The 26,897-nt window shown below is 40.2% G+C and overlaps 1 protein-coding gene across 4 annotated transcripts in view; it reads left to right on the plus strand.

Annotated features, from left to right (window-relative positions):
- Window positions 1-26,897, plus strand: part of MCTP2 (multiple C2 and transmembrane domain containing 2) — a 128,261-nt gene that overhangs the window by 53,587 nt on the left and 47,777 nt on the right. For 3 of the 4 annotated variants that reach the window (XM_019280997.3, XM_039557864.1, XM_010391009.4), the window contains 7 exons: window positions 2,760-2,924; window positions 4,281-4,411; window positions 10,899-11,085; window positions 11,829-11,922; window positions 15,658-15,760; window positions 17,467-17,569; window positions 26,675-26,776. In XM_019280997.3, the coding sequence (XP_019136542.1) occupies window positions 2,760-2,924; window positions 4,281-4,411; window positions 10,899-11,085; window positions 11,829-11,922; window positions 15,658-15,760; window positions 17,467-17,569; window positions 26,675-26,776 (885 nt within the window). Of the gene's footprint in view, window positions 1-2,759; window positions 2,925-4,280; window positions 4,412-10,898; window positions 11,086-11,828; window positions 11,923-15,657; window positions 15,761-17,466; window positions 17,570-26,674; window positions 26,777-26,897 lie in introns of those variants that run through there. The other variant, XM_019280999.3, reaches the window with a different exon arrangement.

Genomic DNA, 26,897 nt, shown 5'->3' on the forward strand with positions numbered 1-26,897 from the left:
GTGCTACGAGGCACAGGAAATGTGCCAGACCTGCTGAGCAGACTCCGTGGGGGTGACCTGGGCATGTCCAGGAAACCCAGAACATTCCTCGTGTGATGTGTCTTGCAGGGGTGTAAGGCGAGCAGTGCTCTGCTTGGAGAGAGGCTTGTGCCAGTGGCAGGGCTGCACTGGGGGAGCTGGGAAGCTGGGGCAGTCATGGAGGCTGCGTGGAGCTGCTGCAGGTCAGCACTGTGCCCTGAACCAGTTGCAAACATCTTGGCTCCACTCTGCAGTGGGATGCTCTCAAGTGATGCTGGATCTCATGCAGGTCCTGTTAGCTGGAGACCAGCACACCCCTCTTCTGAGAGGAGCACAGTGCTTCTGCAGCAGCACTGCCAGAGAAGGGGGTGCACAAGGCTCCTTGCTTGGGGCCACCTGTTCTGGGAGGTCAAGGTTGGTGCATTGCAATGTGTTCCAGTAATACTGAGTGCAGGTGCTGATTTTTCCTGTGTGGGACTGTGTGGGATCCAGGCTGGTTTGGGTACCTCCCAACAGTCCTTTGAACTGTCAAGTCAGCAGCTACAAGGGTGGGGTTATGTGTGCTGTAGAGCTGGGGTAGGAAGGTCCCCAATGCTAAGTGACTCCCTAAAATACTGGCCAGGATGAAAAAAAGAAAAGAATCCAAGTTTGATTTGAAAACTGAGTGATAACAACTGTCTTTTGTGTTCAGCCTGGAAGCTTTGAAGAGAGCTGGATGCTTTGTTTTTAAAAGAAATTGTAACGTGGATAATAAACTTCATCTGTTTTTTGTGGGGTTTTTTTGGGGTTTTTTTTTGTGAACTAACATCAAATACCTCTTCCTCCTCCAAGGAAGGAGCAGGAGGGGGAGGGAAAATCCTTACTCCTAAAGCAGCGAGTACATCACATCAAACATGACTGTGTTAAATACTAAAATGTTCAAAGTACAAGCGAGATAGATAAAGGCTTTGATGGGAAGTGGATATTTCCCAGGGACATTACAAGCAATAATCCAGATGTTATGGTGTAATGCAATGAGTGTCCATGGATAGATGGGGAGCTCAAGCCAAGCAGCGCCTGCTGTAGGCCTTAGCCCTCCACTCCCATGCTGTTATGCCATATGGAAGCAATCTCCAGGCCCCCTTAATAGCCAGCTTTGGATTCCATTTTCACAGGGCTCATAGAGCTAAGTGGAGCTGTTTTATGGACAAGTTAGATAGAAGCCTTTCCAAGATAAACATCCAATTCGAAATTAGGACATACCAAGCTGCAAAATTATTTTAGGGCATATTTCATGGAAGCACTGCCATTTTTCTAAGGCGATTGCCAGACTGTAGAATGCCCTTTGATCCCTTGTGGACATTACTCCCTTTTTTATAAAAAGGGTTTTGAAATAGTTGCAGTGTTTAGGGAGGAATATATCTGCTGGGACTTTGAAGTATGTCCATGGGAACAGTCATGCTTTAGCTTTTTGGCCCAAAAGACGAACTTTAAAAAAAAAAAGAGAGAAAAGAAATTACATTGCAGCTGGATTTATGAATCAAAATCTCATTTTCTTTTTAAAGGTAGGAATTTTTACCCATTGCGCCAGGAAAGCCAAACGGGGTGTTTAAATAGAAGTATATTGATATGCTTGTGGGATTCAGAATTCAGTATTTTAACCAGTAAAAAGCAAGTAAAAAATTTGTGAGTTCACCACCTATGATTTAAGAATTTTGTTGCCGGGTAATTGATCCATAAAAAGTAATCTTCAGACATCAGGTGCTTTTGCAATCGTTTTATTTAGCAACAACATTTCTTACTTGCTTTTAAAGCTAACACGTCCTGTTTTAAAGTGACTTGTGAAATCTTCTCCTCCGTCTTGCTCCCACCTGTACATGACATGATTGAAGCTCCAAAGTGTGGCGAGTTAAAAGTTGCTTCAGGAGAATAAAATATGGCAGGATTTTTACTGCGGGAAGAAAAGTATAGCCTTGAGTTTTAATGTTTCCAGCTCACTCCCCCCAAATAAAGGCCTATTTAATCATCCTCTGTCCAATAAAATATTGCCAGTTAGCAAACTGTTAGCGCAGCCGTGCTGTGCAAGATGAAGCTGCGAAGGTAACAAATGTGGCTACCAGGTAACCATAACTCCAGATAAAGAGCCTGGTGGTGTCAGTGTTTTTTCAGCAGGCATCAGTATTTTTGATTCGTGGGCTCAGTTTCTGGAAGCAGGAACAGCAAAGGCAGCGGGCAAAGAGCTAACGCAGGCGGCGGGTGGCTGAGTGATGGAGGAGGTGGAAGATGCTGCTCAGCCTTTCACCTGGCCATGGGCTTTATGGTCCTGGGCTGCCTCCCCAGAAAGGACAGACCCGCGTTTTATGGATGTAGCTGGAGACATTTTAAGAGTTTACTTTAGTTTCTCCCCCGTTCCAGTCCCCATTGCTCTCCCGTGCCTTTCCCTGAGCCAAGGTAACAGATTGCTCTCAGTGCTTGAGGTCTGCTCTTGCCAGGGCTCAGCCAGGGTAGCTGAAGGCAACTTCTCTGGTGGTTTGAGCAAACCCTGCTGATTTTGCTGTGACATTGAGCACCAGCCCTTCACAGGGCCAGCTGTAGTACAGTCAGACAGAAAATCCATAGCATCCTACTGCCCTCCATTGCTTGCTCGCCCTTGGGGAAGCGTGGTGTCTCTCACTCCTGGTGTGCTTTCATATCACAGTTAACATGAGCATGAAAATGTCTTTGGGTCTTGAAACATTTCATGTTGCTGCCTTGCTTTTCAGACGAGTTTCACGCGGAACGTGCGGCTCTCCGAGTCTCTGCGCAAGAACCAGCTGTGGAACGGGCTGGTCACCATCACCCTCTTGGAGGGGAAGAACATGCCCAGGGGGGGCTTGGCAGAGATTTTTATTCTCCTCAAACTGGGGGATCAAAGATACAAGAGCAAGGTAAGTATTAAGGATTTCCTTGAGATGTCTGAAGTCAATAAGGTGCTTGATGTTTCTTTTACCGGTGTTGCTGCCTCAGATGGAACTATTCTTGATGTTCTTTTAGGTAAGTGAGTTCAACACCAGGAGACCAGTCCAGAAGCATTAACATTTTGCTCCGTTTTCATGCCAGTAGAGAAAGTGCAAGTTAGGAATATATTGTGTGTTATCTGTGTTTTGTGTGTTTAACATACTCATCATGTTGATGGATGTTTGACATTAATATGAAATGAAATAAAGCTACATGCATCACACATCTGTTTTGTTCTCTGCCAGTACAGAAGTTGGGTTTCCAGTGTTAGGTCTGCTGGAGAAGTAGACTTGAAATGGTTTCCAGTGCAGGGGAATTATTATTCTTTTAAAGTTCCTTTCTTGAAAAATATGTTATATATTGCAGAACTTGGCCCCTAAACAGACAAAATGTTCCGTGGTTTTGATATTAATTTTTATTTTTCTAGGCTGTGTTTATCTGTATACAGTTCAGTTTCATAAGAATCTAAGAAATGAATGGGGTTCCCAAAGATACACATTTCATCTGCAAAGTTTAGTAAGAAGAGAGGCTATAATTAAAATAATGCTCTGTTGAGAGAGCAAGAGCTCTGCATGTCATGAACTGGAAGTGCAGAGGAGGAGAAAACAAACCTCCTCCTGTACGAAATGTACAGAGCAAGTTCACAGAACATAACATTTGGATGTAGGCACATCTGAAACCTGCACTCTGTCCCTCACATCAGACCTCAAACCAAGGTCATGATATGTTTTTTATTTAGGAAAGTAGTTTTGAAAAATAACAAATGGTTTAGTTACTTTAGAATAAATAGATGTTATTCCTGTTACAATCCCTTTTCATGCATCTCTCTAATGGTCCATAGATGTGTTGTGAATCTGCAAGGCTGAGCTGTTTGTTTAACACAGAAGGGTAAAAAAAATACGGCTTTGGGTTCCTTAATTCATTCAAACCTGTTTCCAGGTGACTGACCTCAAAAGGGTTGTTCCTGATTTCTTCCAGTGTGTGATGGTGAATGATGACCATAGCCCACTGGAAGTGGAACTGGTGGTCTACCTTGTATTTCAGAATTTCTCCAGCCATTCATTCAGATAACAACTGTCTGTTGTAATGAGAGGGAGGAAAGAGAATATTTAGGAAGATGAGACTATATGTGATGGGCTGGGGGGCTTTGGTTGGAATGACATTAGTGCTTGATGCTCTAACATCCAGCCTTGTTCTGTAGAGTTGATTTCTTTTTTTCTTTTTGCTTTACTGTGAAAATAAGTACTGTTTAAGAAAAGTAAATATTATAACTGCATGTTTTCTAGACACTGTGTAAGAGTGCAAATCCTCAGTGGAGGGAACAGTTTGATTTTCACTACTTCTCTGACAGGAAGGATATGTTGGACATTGAGGTGTGGAGAAAGGATAACAAAAAGCACGAGGAGCTTTTGGGAACGTAAGTTGGGTTTGAGTTAGATTTTTTTGTTTTGGTGGGGGGAGAATGGGGCAAGTACAAAAAATAAAGTGATTTTGATTATTCTTTTTTTTTAACTGACCAATTTGTTTTCATTTACCAGCATCATAATGTATTTTTCTCTCCTTATTCCAGTAATGTCCAGGTTATGTTTATATTATGTTTATTAAAACCTATTAATAGGTAATTGATTAGCCAAAATCTGAATGCAGAGACACCCAAGCTGCCTCTAAAACCCAAAATATTGTGGGGACTCAGTGGCATTGAGGAGGCAGGATTTTTCTGTATTTTTGTGGTGATATTGCTCCACATCCTTACACACTCTGCCAGTGCCAGCCCAGGGATCTTTGTTTTCCTTTGAGGGTGGTGTCCCTTTTTTTCTGTTTACACTTTGATGTTGTGTTCTTCTATGATGCTTTAATTCCATGCCACTCTATCTGAATTTGTACAGTGTTATTTTCTTAGTAGTACCTCTCCCTTCCTTCCTTTGGCTTTCAGCATTGTCCTGTGGACCCATCTCCTCAAACAGCATCTGTGCTCTTGGGTACATGCAGCAGCACCAAGAACCATTCACTTTACTGGAGACCCTCTTTGTTCTGTCCATGCTCATCTGCTGGCAGGATCATTGCCACAACTCTAAATTTCCTGAGGGTGGGGACCCTGCCTGCCATTGTTTGCTGCTCTCACCTGGCCAGGGTTTCACAGCTTGCTTACTAAGTAACAGTAACTCATAAGAACATTCTCTTACTTCAAGCATTCAAATAGTTTGAAACTATTCACTGAGAAGAACAATGCCCTTTGGCTCTACAAATGTTTGTGGTTTTGCAGAGCAGGAAATTCTTTCTGGCTGAGTGCTGTTGCTCATCACATGGAGAAGTGGCTGAAGATGAATCTGTTCCTTCCATTCTCACAGTTACTTCCATTACTTCTGATATTCTGTTTAGAGTTAAGAAATAAAGCAGTGTTTGCAGCTGCCTCAGGTCAGTCTCCCTGATGCTGGAGCAATTCTTCCTTAGGTTTTTCCCCTTTATTTTAATTTTTCCTTATGTTTCCCTCCCTTATTTTCCTACTGGTTTCTGGCAGGTGGTACTTAGTGTGGCAAAAACTATCAGTGAAACCCTTATTCTATTCAGCACTGGTGAGGTCTGTGTGGTAGATTTACCTGAAAGTAAAGGTAAATCTTCCAGGGTAAATCCCTGGAAGTGTTGAAGATCAAGTTGGATGGGGCCCTGAGCAGCCTGTTCTAGTGGAAGGTGTCCCTGCCCGTGTCAGGGGGGTTGGACCAAGATGATCTTTAAGATCTCTTCCAACCCAAACAATTCCGTGATTCTATGTTTAAATTTATTTTTGATGTCTATGTGGAGAGAAAATTTTCTGCTTTTGTTGTCTTAAGCACAGCAAATTGGCTGTAGCATCAAAACAGGAAAAAATACACTAGTTTTTGAAGAGCAATTGCAAGAATAGGTAAACACCAAATGCATAATAACAAGTATTGTTTTTACAATGTAGAAACTTTTTGACACCCTATAAATAATATTTTATGAAGGGCTCAAATGCAGTCTAATCTGGAAAAGGATTCTGTTGGAATAACAGCATTATGAGGTGCCATGTTTATTGTCTCCATGATTTCCAAGTTGAGTTGTGAGATTTCTGGATTTCACAACATCATTGTAAGAAATATTCTTTAGTGAAATGTTTGTGGGTTATATTCGGTCATTACACACAGCAGTACAGCCAACTGCCCTCAAATAATTCACATGGTTTTAAGGAAAAAGCAAAATTTTCTGGATCTGAGTTAATAATTTTGTGGTCTATTTATGAATAGAGTTAGAATTCATTATGCTCCCTTCCAGCCTGTTCAACCTTCAGCTGTGCTGGTTAAACCTTTAAATATATGCATGTTTTTAATATTTAAATGAAGTTGGAGGTGCTCACAGCGGAGTCAAATCTGATAATCCCGACTGCAGAACTTTTGTGGCATAAAGACTCCTGTTAATTCCTTTAGACCCAGGATTTCAGATAGTATGGATGCCTTAAACCTCTGGAATATGGTTCTTCTCCCAGGCATAATTTGGTTTCAAGGTAAAATACTGTTCCTGAAATAGGACCTGAAGTGTCTGTGGAGAGCATGGAACATGTAGAATAAGGAATGCCTTGCACCTCTGGTGCTGAGCACAAGCACCTGGGGTGTTTGTCTGCTTCTGAATTAGTGAGGAAGCATTTCATGTCACCCTTCTATCACAAAACAAACCCTCACTGTCAGTGCACATCACAAGCTAAATTATTACATTCAGCCTACCTGCAGTCTCCTTAAAGCTTCAGCTGGGTCCAATTTCTCTTCCTCACTTAAAATCCCGCAGCCCTGAGTGGTTCAGCTGCAGCGTCTGGCACTGAGGGCTGGCTGCATTTTGGTGCTGGATGAAATAATCCCTCTATTTAGTCTGCACAGGACTGTTAGTAACATTTATTGAGTGCTTTTTGTGTCCTTTGGGATAAGAGGCATGCTATAAACAGGAGACGCTGTTAATGTATATGAATAAACAAAGGTGTTAACGTGTGCAGAATTTGTCCAGGCAGAGTTAAATTGTTTATGCCAGGTTGTTAGTGTTTCTGCACTGGGGGATATGTTCTGAAAAAAGAGATGCTGCAGAACATTGACAGGTTTTCCTTCACATATTTACCTCAAGAAAGAGGTTTTACAAAAATTGCTAAACTTAAGCCCATGAGCTCTGAGACTGGAGTGCATCCAATATCTTTATGATGAATGCCTCCAGGAAACTGTCTTTGCAATAAGAAACAACCCATGTTTTAAAGGCTGTGCTGTTGGGATGGAGCAGTAAAATCCCCACTATGGCTGCAACCAAAACCTTCGCTTAAGTTTCACCAGGCTCTGGGATGAATCAGAAAAACAAAATTTATCCATGGAATAAGTCATAATGAGACCTTACTAATTGTTTCCCTGACACCTGTGGTATTTGAAATTCCAGGTACTAATCACAGATACATCTTTCTGTACTCTGTGGTAATGATCCTGATCTCTTTTGTGAAGGGCTTTCAAGGAGTCTGCAGGGAGTAAAATGGCAATGTTCTGTACAGATTTTTTTGTATGTATTTATATATATTTAAAGATTCCTGTCATGATTTAATTAATTGTGAATGGGAAAGTAAAATACAACTCCATGGCTAGAAAGAAGCAAACTTCAGCACTTTTTAGTGAAATTTTAACATGTGATTCTCTGATAAACAGATGTTTTAATCCCAAATTTACTGTGTACTGTTCTCGAGTACTATTCCTCTGCAAAATGAATAAAAAAAAGGGGGAAAAAGAAGCTACAGGTGAGGGCTTTAAATCAGAAGAACAGTCTTAAATGAAAACTAAAGCTCTACAGGACTAGAAGCTAATATAGGGGTGTAGACCTCAATATTGATCAGGAGGTGGAAGGAAAGCATTTAATTAATTGTGGTTAAAAGAAAGAAAAGTGTTACAGTTGTGTGCACAATGCATTCTTAACTTAGAGAACTGCAGCCCCTATAGGTTGTGCATGTAGCCACTTGTGTGAAAGATTATGTCTGAATTTAATATGTAACATAGCAAAAGATGACAACAAGCAGAGCTATCCTATCCTGAGATAGGATTACTGTTGAGGATTTAACTCAGGAGATCATTTGTATCACCTGAAATACAAATATTCTGAGAGTTTTGCCCTTTGCATTCAGATCAGGCAACTTTTAAACAAAAGTTGATTACCTCCATTAGTTTGATTCTGTGCCCATCTCAATAATCTCCTACTACTTTCCTGTGAAATAATTATCCGTAATAAGATCTTGCAGATAGCTGAGGAAGAAAGAAAGGAAGAGTTTCTGTTTCAAGAGAACAAGGGAAGTAGTTTGAAAATCATTAGACTCGTTTTAATAGTGTAGAAGTGTTGGTGTGGAAATTGCTGAATTTGTATAGCAAATTGAATGTCTAATTGTTTTACCAAGCTGCATCCTTTGCAGTCTGATCGATTATGTTGTATAACCTAAATGAAACAGGTTGTCTTTTTTGTTTTTTCTTAAGCCTTTTTCCAGTGCAAATGTGGATTTTCTTTTCAGCTCCTCACAAGAAAATAGAGGCATACCTTGAGTGAACACAGATGTTTTAAGGAAAGTTAGTTTTCACAGAAATGAGGCATGATTTGAGGAAGAAATACTTACACTCCACCTCCTGCTGTTTTCCCTTCCACATGTGTGTCCCTCCGACCCCCACACCCTTATTCTCCATCTTTTCTTTGACCTTATGCGAATCAAATTCTTTTAAGAAGAGAAGCAATTCCAATTTGCCAAAACAAGATGGAATTATATTTAACTTTGCCTTTGACATATGATGGAGTTCTGAGGTTGTCTATTGGTGGGAGATGCACTGTTGTCCGAACAAGTTGTGTTTTCTGTCTTACTCCATGGAAAGTTTTAAACATAAAATCAACTGCAGCTTTTCCCAGTTGTGGACTGTGTCGAGTGGGTGGTGTATGAAATGCTGATGTGGGAGACATGGCCTCTCTTGCCAGCTGAACCACAGACCAGCTGGGTGACCTTGAGATTTCCCCTCTCCTTCCTTCAGTTTCTTCATCTGGAAAAAAAACCAAAAAAACCACAAAGCAAACTAAACTCCATGATAAGGATACATGCCCCCTTTTGTGCTGATACCCAAAGTATCACTGAAACTCCTGCAGCCTGAGACACAGTGGTGTTAATGCAGCCAGGGTGATGCTGACCTCCAGTGTGGAAATGATAAGGGCTTTTTCTCAAAAAGAAATAAGGTCTTTTCTCTCTCTTTGTTGTTGTTTTGTTTTCTTTCCTGCTGTAACTTTTCCTGTCATATCTTTCTGAAGAGTCTAGGCGTAGCAATGAGCTTTAAATGCAACCTCTCACACTTGGAAATGGTGTTGAGAGGCAGCCTACGCGCCGAGCCGTCTTGGTACTCTGCCTGGTTTATTTTCCTTCTCTTTCAAAGCACTTGAAAGCAGTTAATAAGAGTAAACTTGAAACCTGTTGTACCTCCAGAGCAGTGGAGAGAAAAGAGCACACTTAAGGCAAAGTTGTTCCAGTTAATTGTGGTCAGAGGAAGCTTAAGGAGTTGTGTTGTAATACATGGAGCTACTGGACAACTTAGAAACTCATCAGAGCAGTGGCTTTTACTTCCTAACACGGTTTCTTGGGTTCTCAGGCTGAAATGTTTTGAGATTTTTTTTTTTTTCCTTTTTTTCCCCCTTTTAGCATTCAGAGAAAATAGGCTGTTAAGAAGCGGAAAGCATGCAATTTATAGCAGATGGGCATAAACTGCTCCAGCTCTACTACTGGAATGGGATCAATCAGGAACACTACATGCGCCATTTACCCAGAAGAAACCCACCTGGGGGAACCCTGTGGAATTTTAGCCTATTAAGACAACACCTTAGCAAGTTTAGTTTAAATAAAAACTTGTCGGCAGGCATTAAGCGAAGCAAAACCCCCTTGCTCTCCATCATCCACTGCCCATCCCTTTGAGAAATGTCCCTCCTCTTGCAGTGTGGCAGCAAACCTTCTCCTTCCTTATTTTTGTTGGTTTTTTGGTTGGTGTTTTTTTTTTTTTTTTTACCCTTTTTTCATCTGCAACTTTTGCTCAGCCTGTTCTTACAAGCCAAGCCCCACGGAGGTTCAAGAAAGTTCCACTCCATTAACTGGACTTCTAAATAGAAGGCATTTAGCTGAGCCAAGTGATTAGGCTTTTTGTTGCATTTAACCACTCCCTTCATGTATAACTGGCTGCCTGGTGATCTCTCTGCTTTAGCCCATACTCATATTTTATTATTGTCTCTTTATGAATGTTTCTCTTTTACCCTCTTTGTTTTATTTTTGGGGGAAGTATCAGGTTAATGATACGTATTATGTGCAAGGAGTGGGTGGGGGGGGACTTTTAAGACAATCCTTCCCTTTGGGAAATATAACAGTACACTGAAAATGTAGCTCTAGTAAGGCTTGTAAAAGAGATTGGGGCATACAGTATAATGTAGCATAAAATGGAGTATGTGACTTTAAAGAAACTAATCTATTTTAGACTAATGTTTTAAATTTTGCATTTGCCCCTTTTCTTTTCCCCCCGGTGAAATAAAATTGTGTTTCAAATCCATGACAAAACACTGGGGGATTTTAGAGGGGAGGTGAGGCAGGCCAGAGTTAAGTTTTCCTCCTGTACTTGCAAGCCCAAACCTTTTACTTCCCCTTACCAGCAGATGGACCAGAAAGCAAAACTTGACAGTAAGTGCAATGGAAATTGCCTAGCTGGTTTCCCGTGTTTAATTTTGAGATTTTTTTTTTTTTTTTTTTTTTTTGCATTCTTTCCATCTTGAAGAAGCAATAAGTTTTGGTGTCTGCTTGCTACTGAAATCAATACAAATGTTGTTTTATTATTATTTTTTTTACCATCTAACCCTTGGCAATGTCGTTCCAGGTGCCACGTTGACATTACTGCCCTGCCAACAAAGCAGACCAATTGCTTGGAGCTGCCTCTGGAAAAACATCCAGGGTCCCTGCTGATGCTGATTGCTGTTGCCCCATGTACAGGAGTGTCTATCTCTGATCTGTGTGTCTGTCCTTTGGGAGACCCCAACGAACGACAACAGATTTCTCAGCGTTATGTGAGTTTGTGTTTCTTTTTTCTTTTTCCTTTTTTATTTCTTTCTCTCTTTTTTTTTTTTTTAGTTTTGAAATAGTCAAAATTGCAGGGCAAAAAATAAAATTCTCCAGTCATAATAACATGTCCCCTACCAAAGAAAACTATTAAATGGAATAGTTGTTGCATTTTGAATGACAAGGAGATTGGCAGGGCAGATAGACCCAAGCAAGTTGGCTGTTTGTATTTGTTGAGTTTTAAACTAATGCTGTTCTTTGCAAACTTGAATTGTATTAAGAGATTATGGCGGGGAATGAGACATTGAATATCATGAGGAGATAATAATATACTTAGCTTTATTTCTTCCTCTAGGGAGGTTATTTTCTGGACTTTCAAATGTTGGGAGATAAAGCTATATGATGGCTTCCACATCCTCAAAAGCTGCTCAGGAAGGAATAAGTGTATCTCAAGTTGTGCCAGGGGAGATTTAGATTGGATATTAGGAAACATTTCTTCACCAAAAGGGTTGTCAAGCACTGGAACAGGCTGGCCAGGGAAGTGGTTGAGTCATCAATGCCAGAGATATTTAAAAGACATGTAGATGTGGTTTTTAGGGACATGGTTTAGTGGTAGGCGTGGCAGTTCTGGGTTAATTTCTGGACTTGATGATCTTAGAGGTTGTTTTCCACCTAAACAATTCTGTGATAAGCTATTTAATAGTTCAGTAGTTTCTGTTGCTTATATATCTTTGTGCTTTTCTTCTTGCAGTGTATAAAGAATTCCTTTCGGGACATAAAGGACATTGGCTTCTTACAAGTCAAAGTTTTAAAGGCAGTGGACCTGATGGCAGCAGATTTTTCAGGTATTTTATTTCTGTTTCACAGCATATGATGCTATAATATATTGCAAATGATAGACTTTGTGCAGAACTGTCAGTTGATCAAGGAAAAGTGAATCATCCCATCATCTCTCCAGCGGTGAAACATGCCTCGGGGAACTGAGATACCAAATGGCTTCGACTGCCAGAAGCATGTGGGAAGGTCCAGCGGATGGAGATCTTAATTTCCCTTTATACCTGAGCAGTCTGACAGATAACTTTCCAACAGCACGTCATGCTAAGTGGTTTTTTCCATCAGGAATATGTAAAATAAGAGCTGATACAAAGCACTGGTGCCTGCAAGGTGCCTGCAAAGCACCTGCAAAGCAAAGCCTCTCCATCTTTTATCTGGTATCTTGTGAGTTTGGAGCAAGACTGAAAGATTTTGGGGTGTCTGGTGTGGTGCTGGGTGTGTGGGTTTGGTGATGCTGCAGGCTGTCACCTGAAAGAGAAAGCTTGTCAGCAATGGGGCTGTGAGTGCGATGCTTTCTCTTACAGCTTATTTGAGGCTTCAATTTGGGATGACCTTTTTGGTGCTCTTACTCCATGAAAAGTATGGATTTTCCACTGATCTGTACCTCAAGTTGTGCTTGGTCCTGACAGCAGTGGACACTAACACCTTTTAAAACCACAACTTTATATTGTACCTCGGGGGAATGTCTAGGAGGTTGATACTTCTCTGTAGCGACTGCCTGGATATTATTATTTTTATTATCATCTTCTCCAGGATTCTGGAGACCTTTTAATTCCCCTCTCTATCTCTCAGCAGCTCATAATTCACAGGCACAGCATTGTGTGTTGTGTATTTGCTGACATAGTCATTTTTTTTAAGATAACTTGTTGATAAAGGCAGGGAAGATGCTAGAGGGAAAACACTCTTGCCCCATTCTCTCGTATTTGTGAAGGCATTGTTGCATAAGAGAATGCTGCTCCTAAAAAAAGGAGCAAAGGAGAAAGCCCATGATTAATCATGGTACTATTTTAGGGCTATATTCAATTCAATGCTTAACCCTGAAGTGGAAAAAAAACTTTAGTGCAGAGAGCAGTACTTTAAGGAACTGAAGAACTTAATTAAAAAAAAACAAAAACAAAACAAAACCTGTCAATAATGAAAGGAAACTTGTAAAGAAATCCATAGCTAAATTGACATAAGGTATATGTCCATATGGAATTAGGAGTGCAACTGCACCTTGCTGACTAATTTAATTTAATAAGTGTAGCGCAGCAGAGCAGCCCCAGCCTTGCCATGTGCCAAAGATTCCATCTAGAAATATGTGATGTTTTAATATAGACAGTGTTCATGGAAAGAGCTGAGCCCAGAAGGTTTTTTACCCTCTGGAAAACTTTGCTGATGCTAAAGCAGTTCCATCACTGATGGATTTGGCCCCCTTTCCCTCAGTACTCAAACAGGAGCATGTGGGTGGATAATGAACATTGGAAGAGACACGCAGGTTCTTGATTCTGCAATTCAAAGACTTTTCATACAGAGTATGTGACACACATTCCTTGTGCATAGCACAGAATGAAATTCTGCTTAAGTAAAAGGTTACTCAGTCTGTCATTATATTCAAAATAACCCAGGCTTTGAGCCTGATTCATGAAGCAAATGACAAATTGTTTTTCAATGGCAGTGCTGAAAATATCCTAGTATTATGCTGTAATAGACCCACCAAATTGCAAAAGGATGCAGCCATTTTAGGTAAAAATAGCATAATTTCTGATCATGAAATGAGAGACATAAAGATTAATTATCTGTTCTGAGCCATTCATAAATGATTAGTGCAGCAATTATGGGCTTCCATAATAGAGCCCTCCTAGAGCAGTGCCATATTTCCTGCATTGCCAAGGAGACTGCTCAGATTTATTGTTATTGATAAAAGTAAATTCAAAGTCCCAGCTAAAAATCTAATAAAGGGAAAATCACAGAGGGAATCAAAGGTACAAAGATTTCCAAGGGTTAATAGAGGAGCAGTGTGAGCAGGTAGTGCCCCTTCCCTGTCCCTTCCTGTAGCAGTCATGAGTCTTATATCCCCCAACTCCTGCAGAGCAGTGAGGGTGATGCCACCTTATACCTTATTCCATAGCAAAGATTGGATTTTGCTGTGATTGGGATTTCTGTCAGTTGCTTGTATGTTGTAATCACAGATTTTAATTGCAAGTTTTTAGCCTGCTGTAATGATAGTGATCAGAAAACACACAGTATCTGCTTTGGTTTCGGACAGTGTTCTGAAAATCCATATTTTACTGTTTGACATAAATTTTGGGCTGGTTTCCAGACAGCTGTATCATATATGTAGAAGCTCTTCAACCACAGCTAGTCCAGTTTGAGCCTTCCATGCTTTTATATTCCTAGATAATAGTTTTGTTGACGTGGAAATGACTTTTTCTGCTTTGTTGGATGTTTTCTGTGTACGCATGAGAGTTCTTCTCAAACACTGCATTTGCTCACTGACCAAAAAATAGCATTCAGAATACCAAATTATACAGTGGGATTGTTTTTGGCATATACCAGTTTGCATTTCAAGCAGTTTCTCTGAAAGGCTACGTGCATTTTCCACACTTATCAGGGAATGGGCATGTAAGCTGAAAAGGAGAAGACAAATATATTCCAGTAATACACATGGTCTTTAAACTTTACCAATATTGACTAGTTAATACCCACTGTTTACATACGGGAAAAATTCCTGTTTAGTTTATAAACTTCTGAGAGTAAGACCCTTAAAAGCTCTGCATTAATAATAAGGATTAAGAAAAGGACAGCTTTTGCTTAAATATCTTGTTTGTCTGCTATCTAAATCCCTGCATTGCTGACATATTTAGTTGCCTACATAAAAGTTAGGCTGGAGTGTCTGTGGCTGAGTTGTACATGAGCATTGGAGATGAGATTAAATCAGATACTGAGCCAGACATGCTGATAAGGGGCCACTCTGCTCACAAAGGAAACTGCTTAGCTCCAATGAATTGGGAAAACTACAAATTCATGTAATGTGAGTGATCAAAAAATACATTAGCCAAACATGTCTACAGCTATCAGATTCCATGTTGACATCCTTCTTTACAGAAGAGGGTTTTTTTCCCTTTTTTGTTTTTTTGTTTTGGGGGGTTTGCTCTGTTTGTTTCCTGTAAGTCCAATACCTGGATCATGCATGGATTCTCCAGTTGATGCTGGGTTTTGTTGAAACTGTGTCATGGTGTAGAGCCTTCATAGCTTCCAGGACTTGCTCACATGGAACTAATTGAAGAAATGCTGCTGATTCAGTCAGTGTTGTGCTTCTTTTCTCCTGATGTGGATACTTAATCCTGTAATCTACTGAAGAAGACAACAGGCTCTAAGCAGAGGATAAAATAGGGAGTGTAACTGCAGCACTGCTGCTTCCCTGGGTCAGAACAATGGTGCTGCTTTCCTAAGGGCATCTGAGTAATTAATTGTCAACATGAAAAGATCTTTCTTGCTGTAAAGACTGAGAGATAATTCACTGGAAGTCTCAGAGTTCAGGTATTAGAGTGAAGCCCCCAGAGTGAGCTATAAGGTGAGTGTTGGAGTTCCCAGAACTGGGGATGAGTCAGAGATACTGTTTCCTTGGCAAGTCGTTCCAACAGAACGGAGCACTTTGCAGTTGCTTTAATGGATCTAATTTTATTTAACCAATTGCTTCCTCAGCCCTACTGCATACTAAACACCATAATTGGTCCACTTAATTTTTTTTTTTCTTTCCCTAGGCAAAAGTGATCCTTTCTGTGTCTTGGAGCTGGGAAATGACATGCTTCAAACGCACACCGTTTACAAGAACCTCAATCCGGAGTGGAACAAAGTTTTCACATTGTAAGTGGATTGCTTTGGAAACCGTGCAGCAACTCCAGTCAGCAGCTTAACTAGGAAAGCTATTGACTTTGAGAAAATGCAAAGGTCACGTTTAAGATATGTCATTTTTTCATAGTCAGAGAGGATGTTGGAGAAATCTCAAATATAACTTAATTAAAGCCTTTTGCCTTTTACTAGTTCTTGCATGGAGTTTATTAATAGAAGTCATTAAAAGAAAAATTACTGTGATATTTATAGGAAGAATCATGACTAGACATAATGGAGTCATAGCTTGATCCAAGATATAATGTAGCAGAAAGTTGAGACCAGATACTCACGCCTACATTTTCCGTAACTTAAAATAAAATATATTTCATTGTACCTTGGTAGAATCCTTGTTTAATTTGAAATAAGCAGAGTGTTAGGGCTCATGTTGGTTTTGGTATATCTTCTGAATTTAAACTAGTCAAACATGCTCCAAATTCGATGCTAAAATTTTTATAGAAATCAAGGTATTCTTTTTTTTTTTTTTTTTTGGCCACTTTATTAATATTAAAAGTTATAATTTACGTATTGCTTTTAGGCAGCCCAATCTTTTAATCTTGCTTTATGCTGACAAAGATTTTTGTGAATAAGTGAATGAGATAAACATCTTCCAAGACTGCAGCAGTCTATGCAAGGAAGGCAGCTGAAAGGGCTGGCAATGAAACATTTGTGACATTTGCATCTGTCCACTGGAAGAACAGTTTGAAAATTACCAACTTCTTGCTGAAGCAACATTCGTAAATACTAGGCTGGATGAGAACACAAGAAAAGCTATCTGATTTCTTTTATAGAAATACTTTGCTGGATTTCTGTTTAATTCAGGGGTGCAGCTGAATGCTTGTCCCTTGGAGTCCTTTCTCATACTTTGTCTGTTCTCAAGAAGCTTCCACTCATCACTGTTTTTTCTGAGACTGTGCCAGCAGATGAGTCTTGTTGGATGTTCAGCCAGCAAAATAAATCCAATAACAATCCAAATTTATTTTATTTAAAAAGAAAGTTTGTGTCTGTACTTCCTGTGGGTCTCAAAAATGTCAGCTATGGACTCTAACTTTCTTACTAATGTTGCCTGGTTAATCCAAGCACCAAATCTGCAGAGCCAGTCAGGCACTTGCATCTCTCCTTAGATTTTTGTCCATTAAAAAAAAAAAATTAATTAAACCCCTTAAAAGCTATTGATGATTTAGATTTATTTTGGAGCAGTGTGGATTGTTTTGAGTGGATGAGTCCATTTCAGCTGGAGCTTTCAACCCCACCAGAAAGCCCTCCACTTTATATCCAGGTTTTCTGCAACACACTTATCTGTGGGTGTGTGTCACTGTGCAGTTTTAATGCAGTGAAGCTTGGGTCTGAATTCAGCCCTTGACCTCTCCCAGTCACCAGCTTTCTCTGTTGGAGAGCTGAGTTTTACATTGATAGCATCACCAATACAAAAAGAAAAAAAAAAGGTCACTGTCTGTTAGTTTCTTCACCTAGTTATGCAACTGAAACATGAGGGGGAAGCTTGGGGAATACCCATCACTTGATTCATTTTGGGGGGGGGGAATTTAATTAAATGCTGGTTATATACTCCAAGGTAATACAAACTTAATTAGTAAAACAGTAGTCTCAGATCTTTGTGGAGGAGGCTGTGTGCATGTGTATTGAATGTTATTTTTTTATGTGTCTGCACGTTTTTGTTCCAGCCCTATTAAAGATATTCACGATGTTCTGGAAGTGACAGTGTTTGATGAAGATGGAGATAAACCCCCTGATTTCCTTGGAAAAGTTGCCATCCCTTTGCTGTCTGTAAGTTACCTTTACCGCATATATCATGGTTGGCTGGGAACAAGTTGCATTTTTTGTCCCCCCCATAGCACAAACCCCCACAGATTTAAACAGGTTTTGTGATCTATACATGCCTTAGCTGGCAGTGTTTATAGTTCTCCTTAGTTTAACGAGCGCTGTCAACCCATCTTAGTACAAATTTGGTTGATTGGAAAGCAAATTGCAGAAATGTCTGTACTTCATCAGTGCCATGTAGGTCTGAAAACATAATTGAGTTGTTCTGTATGTTTCCACATCATCTTCCGAAGGTAACATTTTAAGCATGTCTTTGTTCCGTCTTGCTTCTTTTTACTCCGAGAAAGTAATTGCACATCGCAGTAGGATTGACTAGAGATAGCTGTTGTTATTGGCACAGCTGAATAAAATTACCTAAAAGGGGTGTTTTCCACTCCATAGTGCTTTTAAAGACTGGTGGCTTTTGTTCTGTAAACAAATATGTGAGGAGTGAGCGCTACCATGGGAGTATAAAATCAAAACTGGAAACAAAGCGAGCTCAGGGGAAAGTGGTTGCTCTGGAGATTAGAGAGTTGAAGCTTTTTCAGAAATAGCCAAAAAAGGCCAAGCTAAAGAGAGTGGAACATGAAAGGATCATTAAAAGACTTTAATAGAGAAATGGGGGGAAAGCAGCTTTGTGTTTGGTAAGACTGATTTAATTTTGAAACAAGACTGGTAATAATAGTGAGCAAACCAGATCAAGAGGACATAAACAGCTCCATGTGTACGTGCAGTGTCACAGAAGGTTCTTTCTGGTAGCTTTTAGAGTAAGGCATAGGAAGAACTTTCTAGGCTGTGACTTATTAAATCAATTAGTAGATGAGGCTTGAAACATCATGGGACTCTTGTGTCATATTAGTCAAGTTGTGTAAACACGTTTAGCTGTAAGTGTGGGGGTTTCTGTGAGTTGTGAGGCAGATGCCTTGCAGGAGGTTCCCTGTGCAGAGGGGAGCCTGTGACAGATATTTGTGCAGTTGAGCCCTGTGCAAACGTGTGGGGAGATGATCTGTTGTGCAAACATCATGGTGTGATTCTTGGGGTTGTCCCATGCAGGAGTCGGACTCAAGGATCCTTGCGAGTCCCTTTCAAGTCAGGATATTCTATGGTGACATTTATGCTTTCCATATATAACCTGATTCCAGCGCCACAGGCTGTGGTGAGATGCTTTCGGTAACGCTCGGTGTGATGCTGTGGGTAATAGCACTCTCAGATAGGCAGATGGTGGATCCTGATTGAAATTGCAGAGTACAGAATTGCAGTATTGTTTTGAAACATGCCTGTGAAAGCATATTCACCTCTGCAGAAACGCTGGCACACGTCTTCCAGGGTTAAGGCAAGAATTTGTCTTTGAGTTTTAGAGGTTGGCTGCTGCAGAAGAGGCAGTGATGGATTTGTGGGGCTCTGTCCTAGCAGAGGCTGGAGAAATGGGAGATTTCTAGAGGGAAAGCAAAGGTCCCATCTGATCAAGGCAGGCCATATAAACCTCACAGAATAAGCACAGTTGAGGCAAGGGACCCGATCAAGATCAGAGAGAGGGACTGAAACATTTGGTATTTCCAAATAAATAATAAACTGCCCAAAAAACTCCTAAACTGACTTAGAGGATATGATCCCAAACTAAGGAATGCTTTATAGTGGGAAAGAAATAGGTCTGTGTGCTCCGGTTTTGTTGTGATTTTGTCTAAACAAGTGTATTTCTTGTATATGCAAATTAAAGGCAACGTTACTTCTGAATCTCTTCACAAAAGTGTGTTTGCTTTCATCCGCCCTGTGCTCTTTACAGTTCACGCTGGAGTCTGAAACAGGGGAACCCCAGCAATTTGGGGATATAAAAAGCCTAAGATATAAAATGTGAGGAGTAAGTACTGAGCTCTTGGCGGCCCACACGCTGTTGTGAGCTTTACAATGCTCTTCCCTCTGTGGCTAAGACTCTGTGATCTTTTTGAGGATATTTTAGATTGTTTGTCTATTTTTGTAGCTTGAGTTGTCAGTATCTCCTATTTTAGAACAATATTAGAGTCAGTTGGGCATGGAGGATTATTTGATGTTTACAGGGAGGAAAAAACCTCTTAACATCTTTTATTCCATTTTTGATCACTTTGCTAATTTTTCCCCAAGTCCTCGTATCTCTGATGTTACTGGAAGAGAGTGGCTGGAGCAGCTGCTCTCTTGCAGACCCAGTGCTTGCCAAATGGCCTGCATGATCGGCAGCAGGCTGTGTGGGCTCACAGTGAGGAGATGTTAGATTTGGATTTTCTGTTGATTTTATAGGCATTTGTCAAGTATCCCTTAGGAAGCATGTAACAAGGCAGAGGAGGGGAGTGCATGTGTGTGGTAATGTCCAAACTATTCAGTGTAGGGTTTTTTGTGTCCAAGGTTTGAGACAAAAAAAAAATAAAATAAAAATTGTTTATGCTTTCCCTTGCCAACTGATCTTCCTCCTTCCCATCCAAACTTCTCTGCCTCCTATTTCAGTCAAATCTAGTGTAAATATACTCATCTCTGCTTCTGATTAAAAACATTTTGCACCTATTAACTTGGTCTGCTCAGACAGAGAATTGGAATTTTCTAAGCTCTTTTTCTTGAAATGGGAATTTCAATGTATGTTGTAATTTTGACTTTAACTTTGAATGTATCCTTTGAAGCATTTAGATAAATATACTAAAAGAGAACGGACGTTAAATACTCAAAGAAGCCTCACAATCACGTAGATTTAATTTCTGTATGTAATCAGACCTAATATTTGCCTGACATTGAATTGTCTTTTGAAAATAGATGTGCATTTGCCATTTTTTTCTTGTTAAAAATGCACAAGTTTGACTTGTGAGCTGTCAGCACGTGAAGTAAGTTTACTTCAGGAATTGTTCATGGATGACTAGATTCTTTTCTTAATGAAAAATTGCCTTGAATAAAGTATATGTTGGAGGGATATGAAATGTTTAATTAATATGACAACGAATTTTGGGTTAAATGTGTTCAGTAGTCCCACACTGGCATTTTGCAAACATGACTACACCCTCATCATCACATTAACACAGGAATAATCTTACGGCGGAAAAATTCAGGGATAGTGAAATTACGTATTCTTCCCATTCATCCTTGACTGTGATCTAGGATTACTGAAGGAATCAATTAAGAAAAAAAGCTGGGCAGTGTGAGAGGAGTTTTAGGGTGCCAAATGATGATTAAAGCTGCAAACTTCACGTGCTGGTAGATGTGATAAAGCAGAATTGAATAAATGCACATTTTGCTAGCAATAAACTGAATTTGGGGACAGAGAGAGAGAAGTTCTTTGTGGTTTAGCTTTGACTTTTCCATGTTGATCAACCTATTGTACTTTTTTTCTCCTGTCCTTTTTGTCAAATTACTGTCCTCCTCTAAAGCATGTGTGAGACCTCATCTCCAACACTGCTCTGGTCAGCCACATTCACAGAAGCACAATTTAATCTAGAAAAGACACAGATTACTGCTACCAGGGTATCCAGCAAAATGGATCCCTCTCTTGCCAGAGGTGACCCATAGAGTATAGCTGGGCCAGCCCTTGGGCTGGGAGGGAGATCCTGGAGCATGGGGAGTGGAAGGGAAGCCCATGTGCACTGAATAGAACAGGCTTTTGTGCCAGAAACTGAAGAAGGACCTGGGGAACAGAGAAGTAGGGCAAAAACTTTATTACTTCAAGAAAGAAGTTTGATAGGTTTTAGAAGTTTTGTAGGTTCTGGGGGACTTGAACTAATTATCAAAGAAGTCCTTTCTATCTCTGTGTTCCTTTGTGTCCCAGATCTTAGTAAAGGCAACCGTGTGTCTCTTTGTGAGGGTCTGTCTTTTTTCTTCTGTTTCAAGAGACTCCTATCTCCTAGAAGGCTGCAAGTTATTAGAGACATGGGAGCATATAGTGTGCTTCAATGAATTTGAAAGCAGAGTATATCAAATATCCTCATGTAGAAAAGCCTTTGAGTGAACAGTTGTAGTGCAGAATGGAATATTTTTTATCTGCTGGATTATCAGCTCAGAGTAGTCCTCAGCTGCACCCTTTTTTTCCAGCCGACAGGAAGAGGTCTATGAAATATTTCCAAGTGCCAGGCAAGGTCAGTAGCCAACGACCACTGAAAACAAGGAGTGTGCCTTTGGCATGCTTAATTGTCTGAAGGATGGCCTGGATTCAGAGAGCAGACACCTGACGATTGCACTTACTTAGCACTTGACCATAAGTGCACAATCCATTCCAGGAGAAAGTTTTAGAGTTTGAGAGAAGTGAAATTGCTGTGTTTATGCAACGGAGGCAGCTGTGAAGTGTGCTGTCTGTTCTGACTTTTATCCTCATAGTGAACCAGGACTTTTGGAATGGGGAAAAATCCCCCACATCCCTTCCAGGAAAAACAATGTCTTGTTTCTGACATTAGATTCTCTCCCAGCCACTCACTGCTCACTGAAAAGGCATCAACAGGAATGTTGTCTCAAGTATCACCTAGGATCCTTGTGCTCCAAGGGTTTTCAGCTCCTCCTCAGATTGGCTCGAAGCCCTTGTATGAGAGCCCTGCCTGCTTTCTTTCAGTCCATCAGCTCCATATCTCCTTGGTCTTTGGATAAAGTCCTCTTCTAAGAACCCAAATCTCCATTCCACTTCGGATCCCACAGAAGGTTATTCAAAGTGAAGTGTTTGGGGTAAAGAGTTTTGGGGTGAAGAAACAGGCATTTTGTACAAAATTGGTTCAGTGCATATGGCAAGACTGGGGGGGGGAACAAAAACCTCTTTATTCACGTACAGGTGGATCAAATATGTGGCTTGCTTTCATCTTTTCCTGCGGAAATACGTCCTTTGATAAGGGGAGGTGTGTGTCTATTACAAGACAGCTTTATGGTATGCAGGGCAAATGGGATGACATTGTGCATCAGCAATGAGCTCAAGCAGGAATATCAGAGGTCCCAAATGCTTTAGATGAATTACCCTTGGAGAGTAGCCATTACCCTCTCCACACGTCACGGGTGTTGATGTACAGAGGTTTAACCCAGCGTTCTTCTGTCAGGTCATCAATATATGACATTGAATCTGCATCAAAGCTGTATACAGAGTGAAGTTTTCTTAAAATCAATGTAAAAAAAAAAGCCACTAAACCATATTTCTTTGAGACAAGAGCAATGAAAAAACACGCTTTGCTGCGTAAGGGTCCTGTCTTCTCCGTGTTTTGTGTCATATCAATCTTGGCTTTTGCTATTTCATTAAAATTCCCAAGCGGTCAGAAGGTTGTTGCTTAATAGATTTAACATTGGCTGGATACATCAATACTGTGTTTAGTCACATTTGTTTTACTGGGGACATCTGTGCAAAGAGTTTAGCAAATATATTCATCCGTTTGAGAGGAACCTGGTGCACTTTGGACCTTGACTGGATGGTGGTCTCGTGTACCTCAACATTTCCTTTTGTTAGAGGCAACTTCAGGGAGTGTTTTGCCTCAAGTGCCTCTGTAGGTCAAAATATTTATTGCAAAAAAGAATTTCAGCTTTTCTTCCAACTGATAATTTCCTTTTCGTGGTCCTGTATGGGGAAGGGATGTGACATAGAATATACAGTCCATTCTGTGAAAATATGGATATGGTTTTGTCTGTGTTGACTCAGAAGAGGAAAATATCATGCCCCAAATATCAGGAATTCCGATGGGATGAAAATCCAGACTATTTTTTTTTTTCTGATGGTGACCTTGCAAAATGCAGCATGTGGGTGTGGTAGACATAGCTGTCCTCATGTTAATCCCAGGGTTATGGGCAGTCTTGCTTGGTGGTTGAGCCCCAGTAAGCTAATAAGAAGCTTTCAGAGAATGCAGGCATTAGTATTCAGTGAGGATATAAAGCATCATCAATAAAGGAATAATATTGATTATGTCTCTTTGAGATGCTTACCTGCAGATATTTTCACATTTAGTTTGAATATTCCTTTCCTTTCCTTTTCCCGTAAGTAGATGTTAATATTCTTAGGAAAGATAACTTGTTTTAGATACAGCTATCAGAACTACTCATGGAGTCAAATCTGTGTGACATCATCAGCAAAAAGTGTTTGGGTGACAGAAGAAGCCTGATCTTTCTGACACTGAGGTTCATCCTACAGCCCCAGCCCTGGCTGCTCTTTTCCACGGCTGGAGAGAGCATTTAAGCAGTCTTTGGGAATAGCAGAGACTGGGGGAAAGTACCCAGAGAGGAGAAAGAAATAGATGCAAAATGAATATGACTGTCTGTCTTTCAGCATTGGGGGAGAAGCTGAACAGAATCTGAACTCTGGCCCAAGAACAGGATGCAGTGAAAATGAGGAGTATTCGAGGCTCTTTTGCATGTTTTCTTGTGGGCACAGTCAAGACATGCCACCAGTGTAATCTCCATGCAGCTGTGGGTCTTAGAATTACCTTGTACCTTTTGTTGAACCATGCTGCCCTAGCACAGTGACAAAACTGTAAGAGAGTCTTTTGTTTGACTTCTTTTTCAGTTTTTTTTTTCTTTCTATCCAAACGAAAATGCAATGGAGACAGTTCATAGCCTGTCGTTCTTCTCTTGTACTTTTTTCTTGCTGAAGAAACTCTAAAGCTAAAATACCTCTATGAATGTTTAGTCTTAGGCTGAGTTATAATTGCACATCTTTTTCCAGACAGTTGGAATACTTAGAATTAAATATGTCAAATAAATCAGATTCTAAAACTTTATTTGCACTGCATTACTTCCTGCCCTGTTCAATTTAAGAATAGCAGCAACAATAATAATGACACCATTAAAGAAGTTTCCCAAGCAACCCTTATTTACAAATACAGGCAGAGCTGGAAATTATTTGCTGCTGATTTAAAGCTTTCTGTGTGAAAACACCTGCAGCTGCACCCGAAATGTTTGATTCAACTCCAGCTCTTAAAATGAGGAGTCTTTTCCCCAAAGCATTATTTTTTTGAGTGCAGAATACCCCACAGTATCAGGCTTAAACACTCAGAAATGTTTCTTTTCCTTTTTCTATCAATTTAGCTCCTGTGTCAGATTTCTTTTCCTTGTGGGTTATGCTTTTGAAAGATGTTAGAATATAAAGAGGCCATCCCACTAGCTGTTGCTTCTGGTGTAACTGAATGAAATGCCATGAGAAATATGTGTGCCTGAAATACATGGAAATTCAGCTCCAAAATTAATAACTATGGAGGATCCAGAATTAGGATATTGTGGTATATACTGGACATCTGCACCTCTGCAGACACACTGGGAATAAAGTACATTCTATCCTGTCACAGTAGAATCCATGAATCAAAGCTCAGGCTAAATTTGTTGCTGGGGCATCCTGTTGGACCAGTGACCTCAAACCAAATCCTTCTGTCTCAGTGTCCCTTCCATCAGTAAAACCATTTATCCTTTAATTTGTAAAATTTAACAAAATCTTTCATTTCCAAACAAAACTTTGTTTTCATTCAGTAAATTTAAATTTTTTGCCTTTTTTTTTTGAAGGGGGGAAAAGCAAACTGGTGAAAGAGCAGAAACCTTTATGATGGGTTGACAGTGCTGTATGTGGCAGCTGGCCTGAGGACCTCCTGATGCCAGTCCATTTGGCCCTAGAAAAGGGTCTAATCACTTTGGCAGCTCTTCTGTTTTGAGGCTGCAGGTCTGAAAAATGTTTTTGTACCTGTCCCTTCCCTGGGAGCTGCAGCATCCTTTGCTGCCAGCTCCACCACTGTGTGTACTCTCTTGTGGTGGAAGCAGAGGTGCTTTGTGATCAGTTTAGTGCAGTGCCTGTTGTTGTTATTATTTATTGGTGTTCTATGAATTCCACATAAGTCTCTGTAACTGAAAAGCTTTGGATGAGAGATAATAGCTGGAGTTCCTGGTTTTACACCACTGAGGATGCAGAGTTGGTCCTTGTGAGAGCCCTCTTCCCTTTCAACCCTTAGGCATAAATCCCATCTACCCTTTGACTGTTTTGGTATAGAAAGGGTGTAGCAACATTGGGAAAGAGAGTGACCTTTCCCTTGTCTTGTGAAATCACTTGGTTCCTTATTACACCTTTTTTTCCCTTACTCATTTCTACCATGGTTTATATGAGTGCCTCTTCTAAATGCCAGAGCAGCAATAGCCATTTTAAATATGGTTGCAATTTCATGCCCTCAAATTTCCTCCGTTATCCTTAATCTTTGATCATTACAGTCCCTCAATGTAGCTTTTTGGTAAGCTGCAGTTTTTTATGTTACTGCTGTTTAGAATTAACTGGTCTGCTTCCTAAAAAGCCAAATGTTTAATCAATACATATCCTACTGTGTATAATAAATACATTTCTGCCATCATTTTTGAAGTGAGAATGCTTTTGCTTTGAGCCAAATTGTTTACAAAATGGCAAGGAAGGTATTTTGTTGTTGGGCTGGTTGGTTTTTTTTTAATAGATGCTTAATGAGATAGGGCCAACCGGTGGATCAGAGCAGAGAAATGGTATTGAAATTCAGGGGTGGGGTGGAGGGAGAAGTCTTTTACATGAATTAGTTAATTTTGAACATTTGTTACATTAGCATTCACTCCACTTCAGCCGATCCATTTCTTTGGATTGCATTTGTTTGCTGGGTAATAATTTGATAACGTTGCAATAAACTAAGCATTAAGAAGTGGTTTCATGTACTGGAGTGTGCAATGGGTAAAGTTGTTGTTTGTGGCCCTTTTCTTAAGCTTTGGAAGAAAAATCCCATTTTAAACTTGTAATAACGGAGGCTGATTACTTCCCATCAACTCACTGGCTTCCAGGGCAGAATTTTCAGACTGGTTATTGCATGCACTGCTCTACTATAAAGTACAAGGTCTGAAAATTAAAGTTGGACCATAAGAGATTTAATCTGCAATTTTATAGGTCTCTAATCCAACGGTTGTTTTGTATTTCAGGCTCCAAGTATATTATCAGGGTTTAGGGGAAGGTTTTTTTGCTGTGGGTTTTTTTTTTTTTTTGTTGGGGTGTTTTTGTTTGTTTTTTTGTGCTTGAGTTATATTTATTTATTTGTTTGCAGTGTCTTTAAATTATATTGAGGAGTACAGCCAGGAAAATATTGATGCTTTTTCTCCCCTCCCCACCCCAAACTATAGATTAGAAACGGTAAACAAAGTTGTTACACACTGAAGAATAAAGACTTGGAACGTGCTTCAAAAGGAGCAATTTACTTGGAGCTGGATGTCCTGTTTAATCCAGTAAGTTGAAGTATTTTCTTTTTGCTTATCACTGGTGTAAGAAAAGTACAAATCTTCAAGGACGAGGTGGGGGTGATGCTTTTAAAACCAGGAGCCAAGCCAGAAAAGTCCTGTCCACATT

This window comes from Corvus cornix, chromosome 10 (assembly GCF_000738735.6).
Source record: "Corvus cornix cornix isolate S_Up_H32 chromosome 10, ASM73873v5, whole genome shotgun sequence".
In the NCBI taxonomy this organism is placed as follows: Eukaryota; Metazoa; Chordata; class Aves; order Passeriformes; family Corvidae; genus Corvus; species Corvus cornix.